General features: G+C 42.8%; 1 protein-coding gene across 8 annotated transcripts in view; it reads left to right on the forward strand.

Annotated features, from left to right (window-relative positions):
• AMPD2 (adenosine monophosphate deaminase 2) overlaps positions 1-24,316 on the forward strand; it is a 226,115-nt gene that overhangs the window by 128,539 nt on the left and 73,260 nt on the right. For all 8 annotated transcript variants that reach the window (XM_075853644.1, XM_075853647.1, XM_075853645.1 and 5 more), the window contains 5 exons: positions 35-162; positions 237-367; positions 8,317-8,385; positions 8,542-8,647; positions 23,806-23,992. In XM_075853644.1, the coding sequence (XP_075709759.1) occupies positions 133-162; positions 237-367; positions 8,317-8,385; positions 8,542-8,647; positions 23,806-23,992 (523 nt within the window). In that variant the 5' untranslated portion in view covers positions 35-132. The remainder of the gene's footprint in view (positions 1-34; positions 163-236; positions 368-8,316; positions 8,386-8,541; positions 8,648-23,805; positions 23,993-24,316) is intronic.

The following is a 24,316-nucleotide window of genomic DNA, read 5'->3' on the forward strand; positions in this document are numbered from 1 at the left end:
GATTTGCATTAAAATATCAACACTTCTCTTTCAGATTTTCGCGGTTCTCCACTTCACTTACTTCAGTCGGCCAAATCTTTCTCTGGTACTCCTCATAGTCTAAAGCAGTTGAGTCGAGAATTAAGAACATCCATGGAGGGAAAATACAAAGAAATAGCAGAGGTAAAAAAAAGTTTTCATATCCTCATTAATTATTATTTTTTAATTTATAAACTCTTATTTCACCTCTTCTACAGGAACTGTTCAGTCGTTCCCTTGCAGACAGTGAAATGCGTTCTGCTCCATATGAATTTCCAGAGGAAAGTCCTATTGAGAAACTTGAGGAAAGGAGACAGCGTCTAGAGCGACAAATAAGCCAAGATATTAAGTAAGGCAACAAAAAGTAAATATTTAATAAATAAATCTATAAGTCACCTATAGGTTACAGACAACAAATAAAGATACTTCGGGTATGTTCACACAGGTTGGATAGGCTGCGTCACAGTACACAGTGTATCTGACCTAGAACCTTTAGGGAGTTCCGGCCAAAAGACTGCACTAAGTTGTGGTACAGATTATGGTCCGGAATCGCCGCTGTGGAAAAAAAAAGTAAACACTTAACTTCAAAGGTGTTATCAAAGCGACGTGTCCATCTGGTCTGCAGCCCGGCCTCCTGTGATGATGCTGCAGCCCATGTGACTGCTACAGCCTGTGATTGGCTGCAGTGGTCACATGAGATGAAACATCTGTAGAGAAAGAAAAAGGTACATGGTGCATCATCCCAAGATAATAGAAATATGACGTGAAAATGAGAGCGGTGCTCATCTGGTGGCATTGTGCTGAGAGGACAACGTCCTTGTAGACGGTGTAATTAAGGTAGGCCTGCAGCCTGGGATTGTTCCGGTGACCCGTAGGGTTCCATTGCACAAGTTGTAAGTATACAATGAAAAAAAGAGGGGGGGATCCCACTGACCGGCGCTGATTTTCCTGAATGCAGAGTAGAGAAAAGTCGGGCAAGCTCCTTGGGTCTAGAGCCGCTGATAAGGTATCGATAAAATCCACGACTGCTGCAAGGATTTATCTTTGTATATTTATTGCGTTTTTTAAAGAGGCTCTGGGTAGCCCAACTCCAAATGTATGAACTCTGACCCAGAGCCTCTTTGTGGACTCACAACGGGCTATATAGCTGCTGTCAGAGCAGATGACCTTCATTGTGTTTTTTTCCTAGCCTGATGAAGAGACCGGTCCGGTCTTGAAACGCGTAGCGCTCATTTTTAATGCATTCATTTATCTAAAAAACGCAATAAATATACAAAGATAAATCCTTGTAGCAGTCATGGATTTTATCGATACCGTATCAGCGGCTCTAGACCCAAGGAGCTTGCCCGACTTTTCTCTACTCTGCATCAGCGCCGGTCAGTGGGATCCCCCCCCTTTTTTTCATTGTATACTTACGACATAAGATGAAACGTCATCCAAGACAGCAGCCAGAGGAACAAGGAGCCATCGCTATGACTTTATTAAATGTAATCACTGGAATAGGGTATCCACTAATATTAATAAATAACTATTATTGAGTATGCTTTAAAATCAACAAAAATGGTGACTTAAAAAAGTTCACATATATATAAATGAATGAGGTCCCTAGTCCATGGGATATGCTCATCTTCACGATTACCCCATTGATGGGTGTGTTTAGAAGTAGAGAGCTTAAAGCGTAGCTAAACGTTTGCAAAAAATAAATAAATATTTAAACTGCTATTATGTCACTCTATGTGAATACATTACTCGGAGCAATTTTTTTCACTTCAAAGTACCTTTTTTGCAGCTTTTTTTCTTGTGAAACCGTCCACATCTATTTTCTCACACTTCCTGATTCTGGCCAGTTGCTAGGGGCATGTCTTAGGTTGGATTCACACGAGCACATTACGTCCGTAATTGACGGACGTATTTCGGCCGCAAGTCCCGGACCGAACACAGTGCAGGGAGCTCCACACATCCCCCTGCTATGGAGTGCCCCACACAGCCCCCTGCTATGGAGTGCCCCACACAGCCCCCTGCTATGGAGTGCCCCACACAGCCCCCTGCTATGGAGTGCCCCACACAGCCCCCTGCTATGGAGTGCCCCACACAGCCCCCTGCTATGGAGTGCCCCACACAGCCCCCTGCTATGGAGTGCCCCACACAGCCCCCTGCTATGGAGTGCCCCACACAGCCCCCTGCTATGGAGTGCCCCACACAGCCCCCTGCTATGGAGTGCCCCACACAGCCCCCTGCTATGGAGTGCCCCACACAGCCCCCTGCTATGGAGTGCCCCACACAGCCCCCTGCTATGGAGTGCCCCACACAGCCCCCTGCTATGGAGTGCCCCACACAGCCCCCTGCTATGGAGTGCCCCACACAGCCCCCTGCTATGGAGTGCCCCACACAGCCCCCTGCTATGGAGTGCCCCACACAGCCCCCTGCTATGGAGTGCCCCACACAGCCCCCTGCTATGGAGTGCCCCACACAGCCCCCTGCTAGGGAGTGCCCCACACAGCCCCCTGCTATGGAGTGCCCCACACAGCCCCCTGCTAGGGAGTGCCCCACACAGCCCCCTGCTAGGGAGTGCCCCACACAGCCCCCTGCTAGGGAGTGCCCCACACAGCCCCCTGCTAGGGAGTGCCCCACACAGCCCCCTGATTGGTAGTGCCACACAGTCTGTGTCCATGAAGTCATTGGCTTCTCCTGGAGTGGAATCCCCGGTCATAGCGTCTGCAACGCTGTGACCGGGGATTCCGCTTCAGGAGTTTCCCCTGATGTCACTGTCCATATATGGACAGAGACATCAAGCAGCGCTCCAGGAGCGGAATCCCCTGCCGCTAGACCTGCGCTTCTGCTACAGGCGCGCCTCTCACACACACTATAGTCCGGACAGTAGAGAGCTGTCATTCTCCTCCCTGCGCTCTGCTATTGCCGGTTATAGCACAGTGGACAGGGGCAAGAGGGGACATGGAGCCGCCGATACACCTGCGCTACTTCTAGGGAAGCGCCTCTCACACACACTATAGTCCGGACAGCAGCAGAGCTCATCACAGTCTCTTCCATGCGCTGTGCCGGACTGTGGGTGGTGGCGGGTGGTGGCTCCATCCTGACGTCAGATATGCACGCCCCCATCGTGACGTCAGGAAGGTCTCTCTGCCTCTATGTACTACACAGTTCTCTTGAGGCTGGGTTCACACGAGCATGCTACGTCCGTAAAGGATGGAACGTATTTCGGCCGCAAGTCCCGGACTGAACACACTGCAGGGAGCCGGGCTCCTAGCATCACAGTTATGTACGACGCTAGGAGTCCCTGCGTCGCTGCAGGACAACTGTCCCGTACTGTAATCATGTTTTCAGTACGGGACAGTAGTTCCACGGAGAGGCAGGGACTCCTAGCGTCGTACATAACTATGATGCTAGGAGCCCGGCTCCCTGCAGTGTGTTCGGTCCGGGACTTGCGGCCGAAATACGTTCCGTCCTTTACGGACGTAGCATGCTCGTGTGAACCCAGCCTCAAGAGAACTGTGTAGTACATAGAGGCAGAGAGACCTTCCTGACGTCACGATGTGGGCGTGCATATCTGACGTCAGGATGGAGCCACCACCCACCTGTACTCATAAGCAGCAGAATCCGTACACCGATACATTCAAATGGTGTACGGATTTCTGCTGGCAACAGGAGAAATACAAGAAATAAAATGTAGTAAAAAAGTGTCAGAGTGGCCATTTAAAACACATATAACACAAACAGGAGCCCAAATTCATTAATAAAGTATATTACAAAATATATTTATATTTACACATGCTGCTAGAAAATAAAAGGTTGATCAAACGTTTAGTTACGCTTTAAAGAAAATGATTATTAAGCACCAATCAAGTCATACAGTGCTTTGTCATTTTACATTAATAGTCTATATCAGATATTTCTTTTGGTAGTTTATTAACATACAGATGCTAGTGACATGAGAGACTGTTGTGTTAGAGCATTACCAGTTAGTCATTTGCTTCAGCTCCTATATTCATCAGTCCCATACCCACATTAACCCTGCATTCAGGGAATCACAGCATGGAACATATATGTGTGGCATGAAAGGCTGTTGTATTAGAGTACTAACACTTAGTCATTTAGTATAACTCCTATTTTCGTCAGTCCTACAGCCACATTCATCCTGTTTTTAGGGATTCACAGCATGAAAAATATGTACTTGGCAAAGAAGACTGATGTATTGGAGCATTTTTAGTTAGTCGTTTGACACAGCTCCTGTTTGCATGACTTTTTACCAAGCTGTCCCTTAGGGATCTCCCTCTACGATAAGTAATTTGTTACTTGTTTTAGATCAGGATCCCCAAGGAGGACATTCCAGTATTTTGAAATAATATCACATACTTCATTATGTGCCTCAGCAAAGGTAGCAATAATCCTAAATGAGTTTTCTTGTAATTCTTTTTTCTCGCGGGAGGGAACACAGCACAAGCTGCCTTGACACTGTCCGCAGCTGATTGGACAGTGTCAGAGCGAAGACATCACGCCCCCTTGCCATTTAGTTATGTAAATAAGCCCCTGGGGCATTGATATCTATCAGACGCCAAATATAACGGCACCGATATGTAAATAACGGAGGAAGATAGGATTTTTTTTTAAAGTGAGACAGTGTTTGTGAAGCCCTTCACATGTATGGGCAGGTGAAAGGTTTAAGTCACCATTTTTGTTGATTTTAAAGCATACTCAATAAAAGTTATTTATTAATATTAGTGGATATCCTATTCCAGTGATTAATTTTTGCCACGGGGTCTATAGAACCAATTTTTGGTTGATAACCAGTGATTACTTTATTAAATTGAAACAAGAGAAAGGTTTGTTTTTTCAGATTTGGGGGGGAAATCGCACCGTTAACGAAGCAAAAATCTCAACTTTTGCTGTTGCAGCTTTTACCTCCCTATTGAACACCAACGTTTCTGCATCATAAATTGTCAGTTTTATCAGCTGGTTATTCCTGCAGCGTGTGGATAAGATTTGTTCAAATCTCAGCCACTTGCTGCTACTGTAATATGCTGTGGAGTTTCCGCAATAATATCCGTTGCGGAAAATCCACAGCAAATCCGCCCAGTTCCGCCTCCTATTCCAGCTATTTTAGCCGCCCCGCTATTTTCTGTTCTCTCTATAGTGGGAGCATGTAACTGACATGCAAATCTTCCAGTAGAGTATATTGACTTTCTGCCCACACTTCCAAGCATGCCTTATGGCTCCATCAGGAGCGCACATGATAATAAACCAATACGCTGGCTCTCCTGATATATATATATATATATATATATAATTTATATCAGAAAGAAATTCTTGCAGCACTCCAGGAGTAAGTGAAAAATGCGTGAAAAGGCTTGAGAAAAATACCAGTGTGAGATTCAAACGTCGCACTGTGTAATCTGAAATAAATAAAATTGGATTTTTCACTTACTCTGGGAGTTCTGCAAAAATTTCTTTCTACTATTGACAATTCTTGAATCATGATCTGGCACCCTGCTTATTTATTGTATTTTTTAGAGTGCTGCTGCTTTCTTAATACACATACATATATATATACACACACACACACACACACACACACGCACATACTGGACATGCTTTCTATATACACATACATATACGCATATATATATATATGTGTGTGTGTGTATGTATATATATATATGTATGTATATATATATATATATATATATATATATATATACATGCATACACAGTCGAGTCACATTATTATGATCACCTCCTACTTTTGACGTCTGCAGCGCGTAGCCAGAGAAGGAAGTGATGTGTGTCGTGGGCTGGCTTGGTGGGTATATAAGGTGTGTGATAGGCTGTCTGAACACGTATCACTCGTTGTTGCCATGGGTAAAAGGGGCGACTTATCAGAGTTGCAAAAATAAATGATTATTAGCTTTCGGGCCAAGGGTGGCAGTATTTCTCAAACAGCGCAGTTTGTGAACTGTTCGCGTGCTGCTGTGGTGAAAGTTTATCGTGAGTGGGCAAATGGCACCATTGGGAATAACCGACATGGAAACTGCGGAGCACGACGTGCAATTGATGTGAGACTTGAACGTCGACTATGAAGGTGCGCGAGGACAATCTTCGGTGGAGCAACTCACCATGAAAATCAACAAGGGTGCTATCAGACGTGTGTCTAAAACAACAGTTCAGCGAACCCTACTGCGAATGGGGCTCCGAAGCAGACGGATGGTCACTGCTCCTGTGCTAACTAAGGTGCATTGAAAAAAATGGCTTCAATTTGCACGGCTGTATCGGAATTGGACCACAGATGATTGGCAAAGGGTTGCCTTCTCCGATGAGTCACGTTTTCTGCTTCAGCGAACGGATGGACGTTAGCGTGTCAGGTGAGAAACATCAGAGAACAAACACCCTGCAACCATTGCTGGAAGAACACAAGCTGGTGGCGGCAACGTTATGGGGATCTTTTTCATGGCTTTCTCTGGGCCCACTCATCCATGTGGAAGGAACTCCGAACAGATTTGGGTATGAATCCATCGTTGCAGATCACGTCCACCCATACATGCTCTGTGTCATCCCTGGGGCAGATGGAATCTTCCAGCAAGACAATGCAACATGTCGGACAGTGGTTGGAAGAGCACGGCCAAGTACTTCCCTGGCCCCCTAATTCGCCAGACTTGAACCTAATTGAGATTCTGTGGGACCACCTCGATCGTCATGTTTGCTCTATGAATCCTCCCCCACACACCTTCCAGCAAATGTGGGATGCACTGCGGTCAGCACGGCTCCAGATACCTGAGACAACCTACCTGCACCTTATTGAGTCACTCCCAGCCCGTCTAGCTGCTGTCCGTGCTGTACACAGAGGTTACTCTGGATATTAGCTGGCGGTCATAATAATGTGACTCGACTGTATATATACATATATATAATAAGAAAATGGGCAGCACTTGAGAAAAGAAGTGAAAAGTTTCTAAAGAACTGAAACGTTGCACGTGGGCTAATAAAGTCTAAACCATTTTCACTTATTTGGAGTGCTGCCTATTTTCTTATTATTGTATACCTAAGGCTTGCAGGCTACAAGTCGTGGGCTCTGCAACCACCATTGGCTGTTCTTGTTTGGTGCTGCTCTGATTTCCTTTATATATGACCTGTAAGATCCCTTCTTAGTAATGCTCTCTCATGTAATGCTTGCAGTAGCTGCTTGTGTCTCCCTGTCTGCTTTCTTATAGCTACTATTTTTCTATTTCAGCAAGTGTTAATGCTGGGTTCTCACATCGCGGTCAAAATTAGTTTTTCCACAAATCGTAGCAATACTGTGCCATTTGTCTGCAATTTCACATAAACTGCAGCAAATGGATTGGTTTTGCTAAGGTTTGCGGCAAAATTTTTAGCTTGACATAAGAACACATAATTTGTGCTTACATTCAGCTTTTTAGATATTGAGAGATACTTGCAGCAAACTCTAGACCGAAAAGTGCACATGGAGTCAGAGAAATGAAAGGACAATGGAGGAATGGTGGTAAAGCAGATTATAGGAACAATATACTGGAGAGAAAGAGGAAAGTATTTATGAAATAGATTAGGAAACAGGAATGCTGGCTTACTGTAACAAAGCAGACATCAAGACACAAGCAGCTACTACAAAGATTACATGAGAGAGAAGTACTAAGAAGAAAACTTACATGTGTCCAAGGAGCGATGAACTGGCAGATAGGCTATGAGTGAAGCGAGCTTTAGTAGAGAGACACCCCTACATCCTGCAGTCTGTCTTCTCTTTGTAATAAGAGACGGAATTTGCATGACAACAGGGGGTAGACATGAAATTACAAAAAGGGAGACACCTAGTGGCTGTAACTTCATATAGACTTTGCAAGGATGAAAATTATTTTTTTTTACGAAAGTAAATTGCTAAATTGCCAGATATCAGGTATACTATTAGATTAGCATAAGTTGTATGAAAATTTGGAATCCATTTAAAGAAACCAAATATATGGGCCTCGAGTTAGAAGAAAGCGTCATAATAGGAAAGTATGCTAATATAGAAAAACCAAAACTTAGGGGTTCACTGTGATTAGGATAAAAGATGAGAAACTACAGGGTACATATAAGGCATTGTGTGGAACCAATGAGGTACAATAGTGGAGGAATGTTTTGCAGTTGTTTAATAATATTCTTACTTACTGTAATCTCTATTTTATTTCTTACCTGTACTTTCCCTATAATTTCTACTTGCTTTATGATATTTCTCACTTTGCCTGTCTTTTCTTTCCTATTCATGTATCCAATCTACTGTTGATTTCTCCCTAGACTCGAGCCTGACATTTTACTTAGAGCAAAACAGGATTTTCTGAAAATTGACTCCAGCTCAGATTTACAGTGAGTTACTCCGTTTGTCTGTCCTGCATTGGATCTTTTTCTTGATCTGTATGCACTTTACTTTATTCATCTTGATTGTAACTTTTTCCTTTCACACCCTCCTTTTCATTACATTCCCCTGTGCTCTATTTTCCTACCCACTTTTCTGTTTCTCAGGTTATACAAAGAAGAACATGAAGATTTTGTGGATCATTTCTCTAAAGAGGTTTTTCTTGAGAGAGAATATCTAAGAGTGGCCATCTCAGGTGATGAAAAGTGTGGGGTAAGTTATCCATTGAACAAACTGTACTTCCGCGCCTTCTGGCATCACTGCAGCATGCCCTGAAAACCGCACATGTAACATATTCCAAAGCCACTGCATATGAGTATATTGCAAAACACAAGAGAAAAATAAGAGTCCAAAACTATCATGTATTAAAAAAATGCCACATTTTATTTGATCACATATAAAACTAACAATATATACTATAAAAGCATTCACCCCCTAAAGATGCCATCTACACGAAACGCGCGTTTTGGGAGCACATTTTTTTTAATGAGGCAAATGACCTTCAACTATGTGTAAGGTGTACTTACAATCCTGACCACATTTATTACTATTATGTGAGATTGGTTAAAGGCATTCTTTGCCCATGATCACAAATACTTACCATATTTTTCGGACTATAAGACGCAGTTTTTAGCAAGAATAAATCTTGCTAAAAAGTCCCTGCGTCTTCTAGTCGACAGTCAAGGGACCATGACCACTCCTTACTTAACCCCTTCCCGACCCGTGATGTTCCAGCACATAGAGTGGGGAGGGGATGAAGTATGGAGCGTGCTCACCGGCTGAGCCCGCTCCATACCTCAGATGTCAGCTGTGTTTTACAGCTGACCCGCTGCTCTTAACGGCAAGGAACAGCGATGTCATAACGGCCAGGAACAGGATATGTCATAAATGTCAGATATATGCGGGTCCCACCTCGGAGACCCGCATTTATCTCTAGAACGGCGCCCCCTAAACCCTGTTCTATCTTACCCGGCTCAGCTGTCTTCCGGCCAATTCCTGGTTACATGATCGAGTTACGGAAACAGCGTAACTCGCTGAGCTACACAGTTTCCGTAACTCCCATAGTACTGAATAATAGTTACGGAAACAGCGTATCATGCTACGCTGCTTCTGTAACTGCCGTTCACTACTATGGGAGTTACGGAAACAGCGTAGCTCAGCGAGTTATGTTGTTTTTCGGATCTCATCCATGTATTGCAGTGTATTCTACCAGCGATCTCATGAACTCTGGTTCAAGTCCCCTAGGGGAACTAATAAAATGTGTAAAAAAAAATAATAAGTTAGATACATTTTCAGGAGTGTAAAAAAAATGTAAAAGTTTAAAAAAAAAAAACCTTTTCCCATTTTTCCCCAAGTACAATAAAAAATAAAAAAATTGGATCGCTCCGACCGTAAAAGTCTGAAACTATTACAACATAGCATTATTTGACCCACAGTGGACGGCGTAAAAAATATAAATTTAAAACCCCAGAATTGTTGTCTTTTGGTCACCATAGCGCTAAAAAGTGATAAAAAAATCGTGTATACCAAAAAAATGGTGCTAATAAAAACTACAGCTTGTCCCGCAAAAAATAAGCCCTCACACCGCTGAAACGATGGAAAAATATAAGTTATGGCTCTCTGAATGTGGTGAAACGGAACAAATTATTTTTTTTAACCAATAGTTTTTTCTTTGTAAAAGTGAATAAAGTATAATAAAAATATGCGCGCTTTCCTCTCTCCAGCTCTTACACTGTCCGTAACTGTGAAACGTCCTCTTGCCAGTCCGGCAGACAAGTACAAGACTGTAGGATCTCTCGCAAGAGAACACAGTCTTGTCCTTGTCTGCAAAGAGCTGAAGAGTGAGAGCGTGCCCGCACTCCTCTCTAGCACTTGCACTGGCCACAGCAGTGACACGCCCACTTGCCAGTTCGCGAGAGATCAGTCTTGTCCTTATCTGCCGAGAGCTGAAGAGTGAGAGCGTGCCCGCACTCCTCTCTAGCACTTGCACTGGCCACAGCAGTGACACGCCCACTTGCCAGTTCGCGAGAGATCAGTCTTGTCCTTATCTGCCGAGAGCTGAAGAGTGAGAGCGTGCGCGTGCCCACACTCTCCTCTCTCCAGCTCTTGCTGTGATACTGTCCCATTGACCCATTGACATTTCAGGGAGTTATTTAAATATCGGGCGCCAAATATAACGGCACCGATATCTAAATAACGGAGTAGGGTAGAAAAAAAAATGTAAAGTGCCCCAGGGTTTGTGCAGCCCTGCCCATCACATGCTGCACATGTATGGGTAGGTGAAAGGTTCTCTTTAACAGGATTTGTTAACATCCTGCCTACCCCAATGTTACATCTGGCTGCTGTAATAAATTGTTATGTCTTTGCCTGGTTTAAGGCAGGATGGGTTTTAGGCCTCAATGAATACAAGGATATCTTCATTCAAAAGCAGCAAGCAGAGATCTTGAAAGTGGTACAACTTTCTATTCTACAATAATGTTTATTTACATAAGACCTCTTGCACATGACTATATTGAAATACAGAGATAAATCCAAAACAAAATATGAATTGTTTTGTGAGCATTTGTTCCTGTGTTTTTGTCAGTATCGTGTTAGGCTACGTGCACATCTGCGCCATGGTTCCGATCTAACATTCCGTCGGAGCTTCCTGTCATAACGGAAACCTGACAAACAAACGAAAACCATAGGTTTCCGTTTGCATCACCATTGATTTCAATGGGACGAATCCGTTGCAAATGGTTTCCGTTCATCGTTTTGACGGACTGAATACCGTAGTTAGTTGCACTATTCATTCCGTCAAAACGATGGAACCCTTGCACAACTGAGACAAACGGAAACCATTTGCACCGGATTTGTCAGAATGGTGATGCAAACACCTAAGGTTTCCGTTTGTTTCAGTCAGTGTTCCGCCATGACGGGAAGTTCCGATGGAACTACAGAACGGAACCCTGACGTAGAAGTGAAAGAAGCCGTAGCCTGGGGCACTTTAAATTTTTTTTCTACCTCCCTCCGTTATTTAGATATTGGTGCCATTATATTTGGCGCCCGATATTTAAATAACACCCTGAATAGTCAAGGGGGCGTGTACTGGCAAGGGGGCGTGTTACTGTGGCTTGTGACACTGTCCAATCAGATATGGATAGTTCCACAGCAAGAGCAAGGAGAGCGTGTGCGATTACAGTCTTTTCACCCGAACTGGCAAGGGTGTCACTTCTACGGACAGTGTAAGAGCTGTGGAGAGACTCGCCCCCTTGCCAGTTCGGCAGACAACACAAGACTGATCTCTCGCAAGAGCTGAAGAGATGAGAGCGCGCTCTCCACTCCCCAGCTCTTACACTGTCCGTAGCAGTGACACGCCCTCTTGCCAGTTCGGCAGAAGACTAATCTTGAAAGCTGAAGAGTGAGAGCGTGTGCGCACACACTCTCTCTTCGCTCTTGCTGTAACACTGTCCATATCTGATTGGACAGTGTCACAGCCATAGTAACACGCCCCGTTGCCAGTACACGCCCCGTTTTCTGTTCAGGGGGTTTTTTAAATATCGGGCGCCAAATATATCGGCACCGGTATCGAAATAACGGAGGGAGGTAGAAAATAAGTGTAAAGTGCCCCAGGGTTTTTTCAGCCCTCCCCATTACATGCTGCACTCAGCTGCACATGTATGGGGAGGTGAAAGGTTCTCTTTAAGCCACCTCCTTATTATCCTGGGAGGAAAATTACAATACAGTCTTTCCCAAGCACCGCACTTGTAACCAGCAGCAGCGCCTCCCTGCACAGTAATAGAACAGTTTTACTGCCTTTTTTTATTTTTTATTTTTTTTTTTTAAACTACAGTAAAAATAGTTTTTTATTGAAGCTTATCCTCTAAACCCCCTTTCATGTGCTCTGCCCTCCATTCATCTTAGCTCACCTGTCCACGTCTTCTTGTCTTGAGTCCAAGCTTGTTTCCCCTTGTTTCTGAGTTCAAACCTCCTTCTATTCCACTCTAATAAAAAGTATAAAATGTAACAGGGTGTAAAAAAAAGAATTAAAGAAAAAAATAAATCTATCTATATATATATATATATATGTATGTATGTGTATAAATATATGCATATCCATCTAATTATATAATAAAAAATAGTCTTATTTTGTTCATGCAGCTTCTATTCAGACCCATGTCCTCCATGGTTACAGACTATAAGCAAAGCCTGTATGTAGTCTGGTCCTGCAGTCATGTATTTGCTAGACTGCTTCTTGCTAACCTGCAAATGAACATTAGAGACATCTGTTGTCAGAGCAGCCAGTATTATTCACACAGCGCATATTATATATCCCTGACAAGAGATCTGAGCTGCATTTTCTCACAGAACTCACAGCTTGCACATCCATTTCAGTGTGATAGAGGTGGGGGAGACAAAGGCATACAGACTAAGGCCCTATGCACACGAACGTGCTTTTGTGGCCGCAATTCCCCCGAAAATCCACGGGAGAATTGCGGCCCCATTCATTCCTATGGGGCCATGCACAAGACCGTGGTTTCCACGGTCCGTGCATAGCCCAGAAGTCCAGGCTCATAGCAAATAATGGCTACGGTCGTGTGCATGAGGCCTTAGACCCCATGCACACGTCCGTAGTTTTTATCTGATAAAATACTGACACATTAATTTCTATCGGCCATGGACACCTTCCCGTATATTTACGGGTGTGTGTCCGGGCCGTAGAAATGAGCATCAAAAAATAGGACATGTCCTATTTTTCATATTTACGGACTTTGCTCCTATACTTTTTTTTTTTTTTTAATTCTTTTATTTGTCATTTTGTTATTTTATATCACAAATCGTACAAATAATATACACAACATAGTGCAAAAATGGCATTGAAATCATGCAACAGATCACAGGTCAGTTATCAGCCTCACAGCAACTCATGAGTTCACCTGAGAGTACCATGTCGCTGAAAATACTTATGTAAGAAAACTCCGGTATGCACCCTGAACCCGCAGCCGTGCATGGTATGTCCTAAATGTGCATAAGAGCATTAAAGATTGCTCCTATACTTATTACTGTGAGCATGGTCTACAAATGCAGATGACACTCAGACTTACTGTAAAGACTGCACGGACGTGTGCATGGGGCCGTAAACAGTGTTTCCTGTTGTAATCTGTGTAAACAGTAACCTTTTTTTTTTATCCATGTTTTCTTCTTAACTGCAGATACAAATATATACGTACGTATTATGTCTGTAACATATTGAGTTTTAAAAATAGATTTATTAATCTGTAATTTTCTTTGAAGTCATCGCTGAGCAAAAGCCCAAACATCAGACCTTAAAATATAACTTTTAGTAGCATACCGTAAAATCACAAAACGGGGTCATATACAGTATGTAAAAAATTAACCAAAGTAGTCCATAGTCAAATGTACAAAAAGAACATAAATCAATGCAGGGCCATGTATAAAAGCAGTTGATAGGGTAAGACTTTCCCTACCAAGCCCTACAGTAACCTCATGGTATATATAAATGTGCAGTCCTGTCCTGACAGATCCAACCCCACCACAGGAACAAGAAAAGTGGTATTCTCAGAATCAACAATGATCACTTATGCACAGGATAGGTGATAATTGTCTGATTGCTGGGGATCACACTGCTGGCACCCCCACCGATCGCGAGAATGGAAGTGAGAAGGAAATTGGATGGAGCGGTGGTCGAGCATGCGTTCTGCCACTACATTCAAAGTCTACGGGAATGACGGAAACTGCTGAGTATAGCGCTCGGTTGTTTCCATCAGTCCCAGAGGCATTGAATGGAGAAGCAGGCGCCTTCTCAACCGCCACCGTTGCACCATAATAACAAGTCAATCCACACCAAACACATCACCACCTTCGGGGGCAGGTGGCTGATTAAGCCCCATCCACATTTAAATTAAGCAATTAATGTTGAAAGGAATTACTCGGCCTACTATAATATGTACCTGTTTTTATTATAAAATGTATTACAAGTTTTAAATCAGAGCTAGTGTAGGGCTGGGTTCCACTTCTACATATAGGAAAATATATTGAAAATGGGCTCTATTACCCCAAAGCCAGGCAAAAACGTTCCCTGTCTTGCCCCCAAACAATGAGCAAAATGCAGGTGGATATAAAAAAAAAAAGTGTAATTCACGTAAGATAACTAAAGCCAACTAATGCCTAGGATACATGCACAGATCATAACAAAATAAAAAGAAAACAATCACTGAACCAACAATTGAGGGCATTAGGAACTAGTTTATTATATTTTCTTTATTTGGGTAATTTGATTATTTTAACAAATGTATTTAAGGTTCTGTTATAGATATATTGTTATATAGATATAATATACTGATTTATCTAGGTATTAGGCTCCTGCGTGTGTGGTTGCCCTTGTCAGGTCGGGCACTCCATTTATTCATACTATTAGGTATTGTCAGATTGGTAAAGACAGCCTTAGGGTATGTTCACACGGCTTCTTTTCGGCCGTATTTGAGCCGGAAACGGGTGAAAAATCGGAAACCGAACGCCTCCAAACATCTGCCCATTGATTTCAATGGGAAAAATGGCGTTCTGTTCCGACGGGCCGTTTTTATTCACGCGGCCGTTTTGAAAAAGCTGCGAAAAAGAAGTGCATGTCACTTCTTGAGCCGTTTTTGGAGCCATTTTTCATTGACTATAGAAAAACCGCTCCAAAAACGGCCGTAAAAAATGCCACAAAAATCGCGAGTGGCTTAAAAAATGTCTGAAAATCAGGAGCTGTTTTCCCTTGAAAACCGTTCCGTATTTTCAGACGTTTTTAATTTTGTGTGTGCACATACCCTAAGGGTATGTCCACACGGCTTATTTTCAGCCGTTTTTCAAAACGGCCGCGTAAAAAAAAAACACCCGCGAAAAAGAAGTGCATGTCACTGCTTGAGCCGTTTTTCATTGACTCTATAATAAAAACAGCTCCAAAAATGGCTGTAAAAAATGCAGCGAAAAACGAGAGTTGCTTAAAAAACTTCTGAAAATCAGTTTTTTGCTAAGCGTGTGAACATAGCCTGAGGGTATGTTCACACGCTTAATAAAAAACATCTGAAAATACAGAGCTGTTTTCAAGGGAAAACAGCTCCTGATTTTCAGTTAATTAACTGCCGTTTTTTACGGCCATTTTTTGAGCTGTTTTTCTATTGAGTCAATGAAGAACGGCTCAAGAAGTGACATACACTTCTTTTTCGCAGGCGTTTTCTAATGCGGTTGTTTTTCAAAGCGGCCGCTTAAAAAATGCCCCGTCGGAACAGAATGTAGTTTTTCTATTGAAATCAATGGGCAGATGTTTGGAGGCGTTCTGCTTCCGATTTTTCGGCCGTTTATGGCCCGAAAAACGGCCGGAAATAAGCCGTGTGAACATACCCTAACTCTTTCCATAGCTTTTATTTTCCTCCCTGCGTAGATTTTTGTCCTTTTTAACCCGTTAGTGACCGGCCCATAGTCTTTTTACGTCGGTCACTAACGGGCCTTATTCCGATGCCATAGACTTTTTACGTCGCGGCATCGGAATAAGTAAACCGAGCAGGGAGCTGTCAAATCTCCCTGCTCTCGGCTGCCAGAGGCAGCTGAGGGCTGGGAGCGTCCCTGCTCTGCCGGGTGAGATCGATATTAGTATCGATCTCACCCGTTTAACCCCTCAGATGCGGTGCTCAATAGTGAGCACCGCATCTGAGTGGTTTTGTAGAGAGGGAGGGAGCTCCCTCTCATCCCACCGACACCCGGCGATAAGATCGCCGAGTGTCTGTGTCTCCCATGGCAGCCGGGGGTCTAATAAAGGCCCCCAGGTCTGCCTGTAATGAATGCCCGCAGGCATGACCTAGCAGATGCCTGTCCGTTTTAAACGGACAGGCAAATACACTGCAATACAGAAGTATTGCAGTGTATTATAAATGCGATCAGACCATCGCATAGTGAAGTCCCCTAGTGGGACTAGTAAAAAAGTGGGAAAAAAAGTTTAATAAAGTTAATAAAAAAAAAATGAAAAACCCACTTTTTCCCCTTACAAACTGCTAAAAAGTTACACATATTAGGTATCGCCACGTCCGTAACGACCCCAACTATAAATCTATTACATTACTTAACCCGCACGGTGAACACCGTAAAAAAATAAAATAAAAAACGACAGAAAAATTGCTGTTTTCTATGAAACCTGACTTAAAAAATGTGATTAAAAAGTGATCAAAAAGTCGCATCTACTCCAAAATGGTACCAATAAAAACTACAAGTCTTCCCGCAAAAAAAAAGCCTTCACACAACCGCATCGGCGAAAAAATAAAAACGTTACGGCTCTTCAAATATGGAGACACAAAAACAAATAATTTTGAAAAAAAAGCGTTTTTCCTGTGTAAAAGTAGTAAAACATACAACATCTATACAAATTTGGTATCGTTGCAATCGTAACAACCCGCTGAATAAACTTATTGTGTTATTTATACCACACGGTAAACGGCGTTGATTTAAGACGCGAAAAGAGTGGCGAAATTTCAGATTTTTTTCTATTCCCCCCAAAAAAAGTTAATAAAAGTTAATCAATAAATAATATGTACCTCAAAATGGTGCTATTAAAAAATACAACTTGTCCCGCAAAAAACAAGACCTTATACAGCTATGTCGACGCAAAAATAAAAGTTATAGCTCTTGGAATGCGACGATGGAAAAACGTAAAAAATGGCTTGTTATTAACGTCTAAAATAGCCTGGTCATTAAGGGGTTAAACATTTGAACTCCTGAGCTAATTTTAAATTGTACTTGCATAATGTATGGGACCCTGTTTCGTAATTAAACGTTATATTTCATGGTCTAACTTCTAGGCTTTGATTTTTGTCTGCGCTATATTGGTATATTGTGATCTCCTGAGGGTCAGATACATTGGCACAATGATAGTAACCCTGTCATTATGTTAGTATTGTGTTAGTATTTTGTTCTTTCAGCTCCATGTTGTTGTAGTGTTTTCTTATTCATATTTTTAGATATGCAATCAGTATTTTCTCCCACCTCGCAGATATAAATATGAATTACTGGTCCATTTATACATCCCCATTGACTTTTATTGGAAAAATACTGCATGCGGTATCCATATACGGTGTACTGAAAAATAAACAGGTTATAGACATACAGCCGTATAAAAATACAGATGTTTGAACAGGAACATGGAAAAACATTAACTTTGTATCATAAACCTATTTGGAATGAATGTGTATCCAAAATATGCAAGACGAAATCAGGCCTTAAAAGGTATAGGATATTTTATACTTTCTAGTAATTATTATTCCCCCTCCACAATTCTTTTCTATATGCCCACTTATGCCTAAAATGTATGTTGCCCAGGCAAATTAGCCAGGGCAGACAGACGTTTCAAAGATCAGCTGCTGCTCTTATGGTTGGCCATTCATTTCAGTGAGTGACCTGTGAGGGTATGTTCACACGCAGACTCAAAAACGTCTGAAAATACGGAGATGTTTTCAAGGGAAAACAGCTCCTGATTTTCAGAAGTTTTTTTAGCAACTCGCGTTTTTCGCGCCGTTTTTTTACAGCAGTTTTTGGAGCTGTTTTTCTATAGTCAATGAAAAACGGCTCCAAAAATGGCTCAAGAAGTGACCTACTTACATAGTTACATAGTTAGTATGGCTGAAAAAAAGACACATGTCCATCAAGTTCAACCAAGGGAAGGGAAAAATATTTACACATAGGTGCTAATATTTTTTTGTTCTAGGAAATTATCTAAGCCTTTTTTAAAGCCATCGAATGTCCCTGCTGTGACCAGCTCCTGCGGTGACTATTCCATAAATTCACCGTTCTCACGGTAAAGAAGGCTTGTCGCCTCTGCAGGTTGAACCTTTCTTTTTCCAGACGGAGGGAGTGCCCCCTTGTTTTTTGAGGGGGTTTTACATGGAACAGGATTTCACCATATTTTTTTGTATGTGCCATTAATATATTTCTATAAGTTAATCATGTCCCCCCTTAGTCGTCTTTTTTCAAGGCTAAATAGGTTTAGTTCTTTTAACCTTTCCTCATAACTTAGATTCTCCATGCCCCTGATTAGCTTCGTTGCTCTTCTTTGTATTTTTTTCCAACACCAGGGCATCCTTTCTATGAACTGGAGCCCAGAACTGAACTGCATATTCTAGATGAGGCCTCACTAATGCTTTGTAAAGTGGCAATATTACATCCCTGTCCCGCGAGTCCATGCCTCTTTTAATACACGACAATATCCTGCTGTCCTTTGAAGCAGCTGATTGACATTGCATGCTGTTATTTAGTTTATGACTTACAAGTAGACCCAGATCCTTCTCAACAAGTGACTCCCCCAGTGTAGCTCCCCCTAGGACATATGATGCATGCAGGTTGTTGGTACCCAGGTGCATAACTTTACATTTATCTACATTAAAGGGAATGTGTTGCCAGAAAAACATGTTTGTTTTTTTTTTATTAAACATTTAGTGTGTAGGTGATTAAACATTGTTCAATTTTTTTTTATTTTTTTCACGAGTCAGGAAATATTATAAATTAGATTCTAATTTTATAATAATTCCCATTGCTGGTCACTAGATGGCGCTATTCCCAAAATTGCAGCATTGCAAAATTGGGTAAAAAGCCCTCGCTCTAGTGAGCTCTCAGCATCCCCCCCTCCTTTATCCTGGCTAGTGCCGGGATAAACGAGGGGTTTGAACGGTCTAACCTCCTACACTGTGTCGCCATTTTTTGAGCTAACACACAGTGTAGTAGGTTTACATACAGTAGTAAACATACACAAACACGAACATACATTGAAATCTCTTACCTGCTCCTGCCGCCGCGGCTCCCTCCGGGCCGTCCGCTCGGTCTGCTGCCGCTGGTCCAAGTGCACAAGTCCGGAAGCCGCGACCGGAAGTAGTAATCTTACTGTCCGGCCGCGACATCCGGTCCACAGGAAAATGGTGCCGGAAGGCGCCAATTTCAAATTGGACTGTGTGGGAGCGGCGCATGCGCAGTTCCCACACAGACGGCGTACACAGAAGTGGATGGGACGGGAGCCGTTCGCAGTCCCTATGGGACTGTGGCTGCCGTATTCCATGTCTGTATGTGTCGTTAATCGACACATACAGAAATAGAACAAAAAATGGCAGCCCCCATAGGGAAGAAAAAGTGTAAAAATAAGAAAAAGTAAAACACAAACACACGAATAAATATAAACGTTTTTAATAAAGCACTAACATCTTTAACATATGAAAAAAAATTTTGTGATGACACTGTTCCTTTAAACTTCATTTGCCGAGTGGATGCCCAAACACTTAGTTTGTTTAAATCCGCTCGTAATTCACGAACATCTTCCATAGACTGAACTATATTACATAGCTTGGTGTCATCTGCAAAAATAGAAATAGTGCTATTAATCCCATCCTCTATATCATTAATAAATAAGTTGAATAATAGTGGTTCCAGCACTGAACCCTGGGGTACACCACTTATTACCGGGGACCATTCAGAGTAGGAATCATTGACCACAACTCTCTGGATACGGTCCTTGAGCCAATTCTCAATCCAATTACAAACTATATTTTCTAAAACTATAGTCCTTAATTTACCCATTAGACGTCTATGAGGGACAGTGTCAAATGCCTTTGCAAAGTCCAAAAACACTAAATCCACAGCGGCCCCTCTGTCTAGGCTTCTGCTCACCTCTTCATAAAAACAAATTAGGTTGGTTTGACAACTTCTGTCCTTAGTAAAACTGTGCTGGCTGTCACTTATAATACTATTTTTTGTCACATAATCCTGTATATAGTCCCTCAATAGCCCCTCAAACATTTTCCCCACGATGGATGTTAAGCTTACTGGTCTATAATTACCCGGGGAAGACCTAGAGCACTTTTTGAAAATAGGCACCACATTTGACCTGCGCCAGTCCCTTGGCACTATACCAGTCACTAGAGAATCTCTGAATATTATGAAAAGGGGGACAGAAATAACTGAACTAAGCTCTTTAAGAACTCTAGGGTGTAACCCATCTGGTCCCGGGGCCTTGTGCACATTTATTTAATTTCATTTAGCTTGGACCAGATCTACATTCATCCAATTCATTATACCAACTGATATATTAACAGCACTGGCACCAGCTACATCAGCTGCTCTTTCTTCTGTTGTATATACAGAGCTGAAGAACCCATTTAGTAACTCTGCCTTCTCTGGATCCCCTGTGACCAACTCCCCATTACCACTATCCAGGGGTCCTACATGTCCTACACTGACATGCACTTCTTTTTCACGGGCATATTTTTACGCGCTATTTTTCGAAGATGAGGCATAAAAAACCGCCCTGTTGGAACAGAATGCTAGATTTTCCATTGAAATCAATGTGCAGGTGTTTGTAGGCGTTCTGCTTCCGTTTTTTCAGGCGTTTTTCGAGGTGCAAAGGACCGAAATACGCCTGAAAACACTACATGTGCACATACCCTAGTACTAAATTTCCCTTGCAGCTACCCGCAGCTGATCACAAGGGCTTTCATAGCAAGCTTTGAATTGAGCAGTGGTTATCCATATGGATATGCATTAATAGTTAAAAGAAAAAAGTTGTATTTACTTCATATTGCTTCGGGCGGATTTACACGAGCGTGTGCGTTTTGCGCGCGCAAAAAATGCGGCGTTTTGCACGCGCAAAAGGCACTTAACAGCTCCGTGTGTCGTCACCATATGATGCGCGGCTGCGTGATTTTCGCGCAGCCTCCATCATTATGACACTCTGTATGTTTGTAAACAGAAAAGCACGTGGTGGTTTTCAATCATACTTTTCACTGCTGTTGCACGAATCACTCGCGTCCCACGGAAGTGCTTCCGTGTTGTGCGCGTGATTTTCATGCACCCATTGACTGCAATGGGTGCGTGATGCGCGAGAAACGCAGAAATATAGGACATGTCGTGAGTTTTACGCAGCGGACACCCGCTGCGTAAAAATCACGGACTGTCTGCACGTACCCATAGACTAATATAGGTCCGTGCGAGGCGCATGAAAATCGCGCGCTTTGCACGGACGTATATTACGTTCCCGTAAATCCGCCCTTAAATTGCTAAGATCAAAAAGGTTGAAAAAAAAAAAATATTTTTACTTCAACTATGACATTGAGTATTTACATCGTCTGCGGCAAAATGGATGCAAAGCTATTGCCATTTGCATAGTATTTATGCAAATACGACAGGCTTCTCAAATGCACACTAGCAAGTTGATTTTTAATAGGCACAGTTGTTAACTAAAAATATATTGGAAAAACAACAGTAAGGCCTCATGCACACGACCGTAGCCATGCACATGGCCGCGTCCATTATTTTCTATGAACCTGTACCGCAGAACACGGCTGTAATAAGACATGTCCGTTCTTTCCGCGGTCCAGGCTCCTGGGCCATGCACAGACCTTGGAAACCACGGCCGTGTGCATGGGCCCATAGAAATGAATGGAGCCGCAATTCTTCCAGGGATTTTCGGGGGAATTGCGGCCGCAAAAGCCCGTTCGTGTGCATGGGGCCTAAATTGTTGCCATTATTGCTGATAGGGGATGCAACCAGTTAGGGCATGACCAGATGTCACGTATTTCTTCCGCCACTGTCCGCATCAATGCCGCACATAATCTGCGTTGCAGATTCCTTTGCGGCTCTGCCTAAAATGGGCATTAAATTGATGCAGACTAGCCGTTGCTTATTGAGGTGAAAGTACTTCCCTTCTCTCTATCAGTGCAGGATAGAGAGAAGAGACAGCCCTTTCCCTAGAAAAGAAAGAAATTCATACTTACCAGGCCGTTGTTTTGGTGACTCGTCCCTTTTTCGACATCCAGCCCGACCTTCCTGGATGACGCAGCAGTCCATGTGACCGCTGCAGCCTGTGATTGGCTGCAGCCGTCACTTGGACTGAAACGACATCCCGGGAGGCCGGACTGGAGGAAGAAGCAGGGAGTTCTCGGTAAGTATGAACTTTTATTTTTTTTTTTTTTTTTTTTATTTTTTTTTTACAGGTTGATGTATATTGTGATCGGAAGTCACTGTCCAGGGTGCTGAAACAGTTACTGCCGATCGTTTAACTCTTTCAGCACCCTGGACAGTGACTATTTACTGACGTCGCCTAGCAACGCTCCCGTAATTACGGGTGCACACACGTAGTCACCCGTAATTACGGGAGCCCCATTGACGTCCTCAGTCTGGCTGTAGACCTAGAAATACATAGGTCCAGCCAGAATGAAGAACTATCATGTTCGTAAAACCAATACGCTACGCAGCACACATAACATCTGCGGACTTCATTGCGGAATTTTGACTCTCCATTGAAGTCAATGGAGAAATTCCGCAATGAGTCCGCAACAAGTCCGCTACGCGTCCGCAACAGCCAGTGTATTCTGCGGACACCAAATTCCGCACCGAAGCCTATGCTCCGCAGCGGAATTGTCCGCAACGTGTAAACAAACCTAACTAAAAAGCTGTGGAAAGCAATGGAGAAACGTGTACGCTGCGGATTTCCGCAGCGGACTGTCCGCTGCGGTATTCCAGAGCAATTCCGCCAGGTCTGGTCATGCCCATAAAGGAGTTTTCCCATAATCATTATTTAATATCTGATCGGTGGGAGTCAATTAAAAAAGGGTTGCTGTGGGACAACCCCTTTGAAAAAAATCATAGTTACCGAGAATCTTGTATCTTTCCTTTAGTCGGACCCCCACCTCTCATACTTTGATAACCTGTCTAATTGATGGATCAAACTGGTAAAGATAGGGCTGTTTTGGCCAATCCCTAAGGCCAAGTTCACAAGGCGTGTTTTTGCTCTGATTTTGCCACGGAAAACATTGGAATCGGCGCCCAAAAACACCCTGAATCTCTCGTTTTGTTTCCCTCGGGCGTGTTGTGAACACTCGCGGAAAGAAAAATTGGCATGCCATATCTTGGAGCGGCTACCGCCTTTGAACCTCAATTTAAAATCAATAAGGGGCAGAAAAAAAACAGCGCTCGTTTAAAGAATTTTTTGGCCCAATTTTTTGCATTTGATTAATTTATAAAACGCCCTAAAAAAACGCCGCAAAAAACGTTCGAAATTGATTTCAATGGGCGGTGGAGGCGTTTTTTTACTGCGATCAAAATAAAACGCTCGCGGAAAAAAGAAGCGACATGCCCTATCTTGAGGCGTTTTCCGCCTCAAAAACCCCATTGAAATCAATGGGAGACGGAAATAAACACTTTTTTTACCGCGTTTTCACGCAAAAAGCGCTTGTGGTTATTCCATCTTTCTGTTAAAGAGATTGCTAAAAAAAAAAAAGCCTAAAGAAACGCGTGTGGTGCAAAACTGCAAAAACCTCCATGTGAACATACCCTTAATTTGGTTTATTTTCGGTCTGTTTTAGGTACCTTTCACAGACCTTCTGGATGCAGCCAAGAGTGTGGTACGGGCTTTATTTATTCGTCAAAAGTATATGAATATGTCCATGCAAATCTTTTGCCGTACTACTGCTCAGCACCTGAAGAAGCTCAGTGATGAGACTTTGGACAGTCCACTTCAAGAGGAGAGTGCTGATACACCTGTCGCTGCAGGTAAATAAAATTCATAGAGGGCCTCATACAGGGGTGAAGTGACCATTCAGCCTATCGTCCACTGCCCTAGTGGCCAGAGCATTAGGGGGGCCTTTTGCCTTCCACCTAGATAAAGCACCATATATCTTTATGGGGGAGTGGAAGCTATGTTTTTCTTATACAAAAATAGTAAATAGTAAAATTTATTGGAAGCATTAGGGGTAGTTCACACAGCGTTTTTTGTCTGGCATAGAAAATCTGCCTCAAAATTCCTTGAGGCAGATTTTGAAATGCCAGCAATTTTTGACTCTTTTATTTCCACGTTTTTTGTGGAGCTCTTTTGCC

Source organism: Rhinoderma darwinii, chromosome 2, assembly GCF_050947455.1.
Source record: "Rhinoderma darwinii isolate aRhiDar2 chromosome 2, aRhiDar2.hap1, whole genome shotgun sequence".
In the NCBI taxonomy this organism is placed as follows: Eukaryota; Metazoa; Chordata; class Amphibia; order Anura; family Rhinodermatidae; genus Rhinoderma; species Rhinoderma darwinii.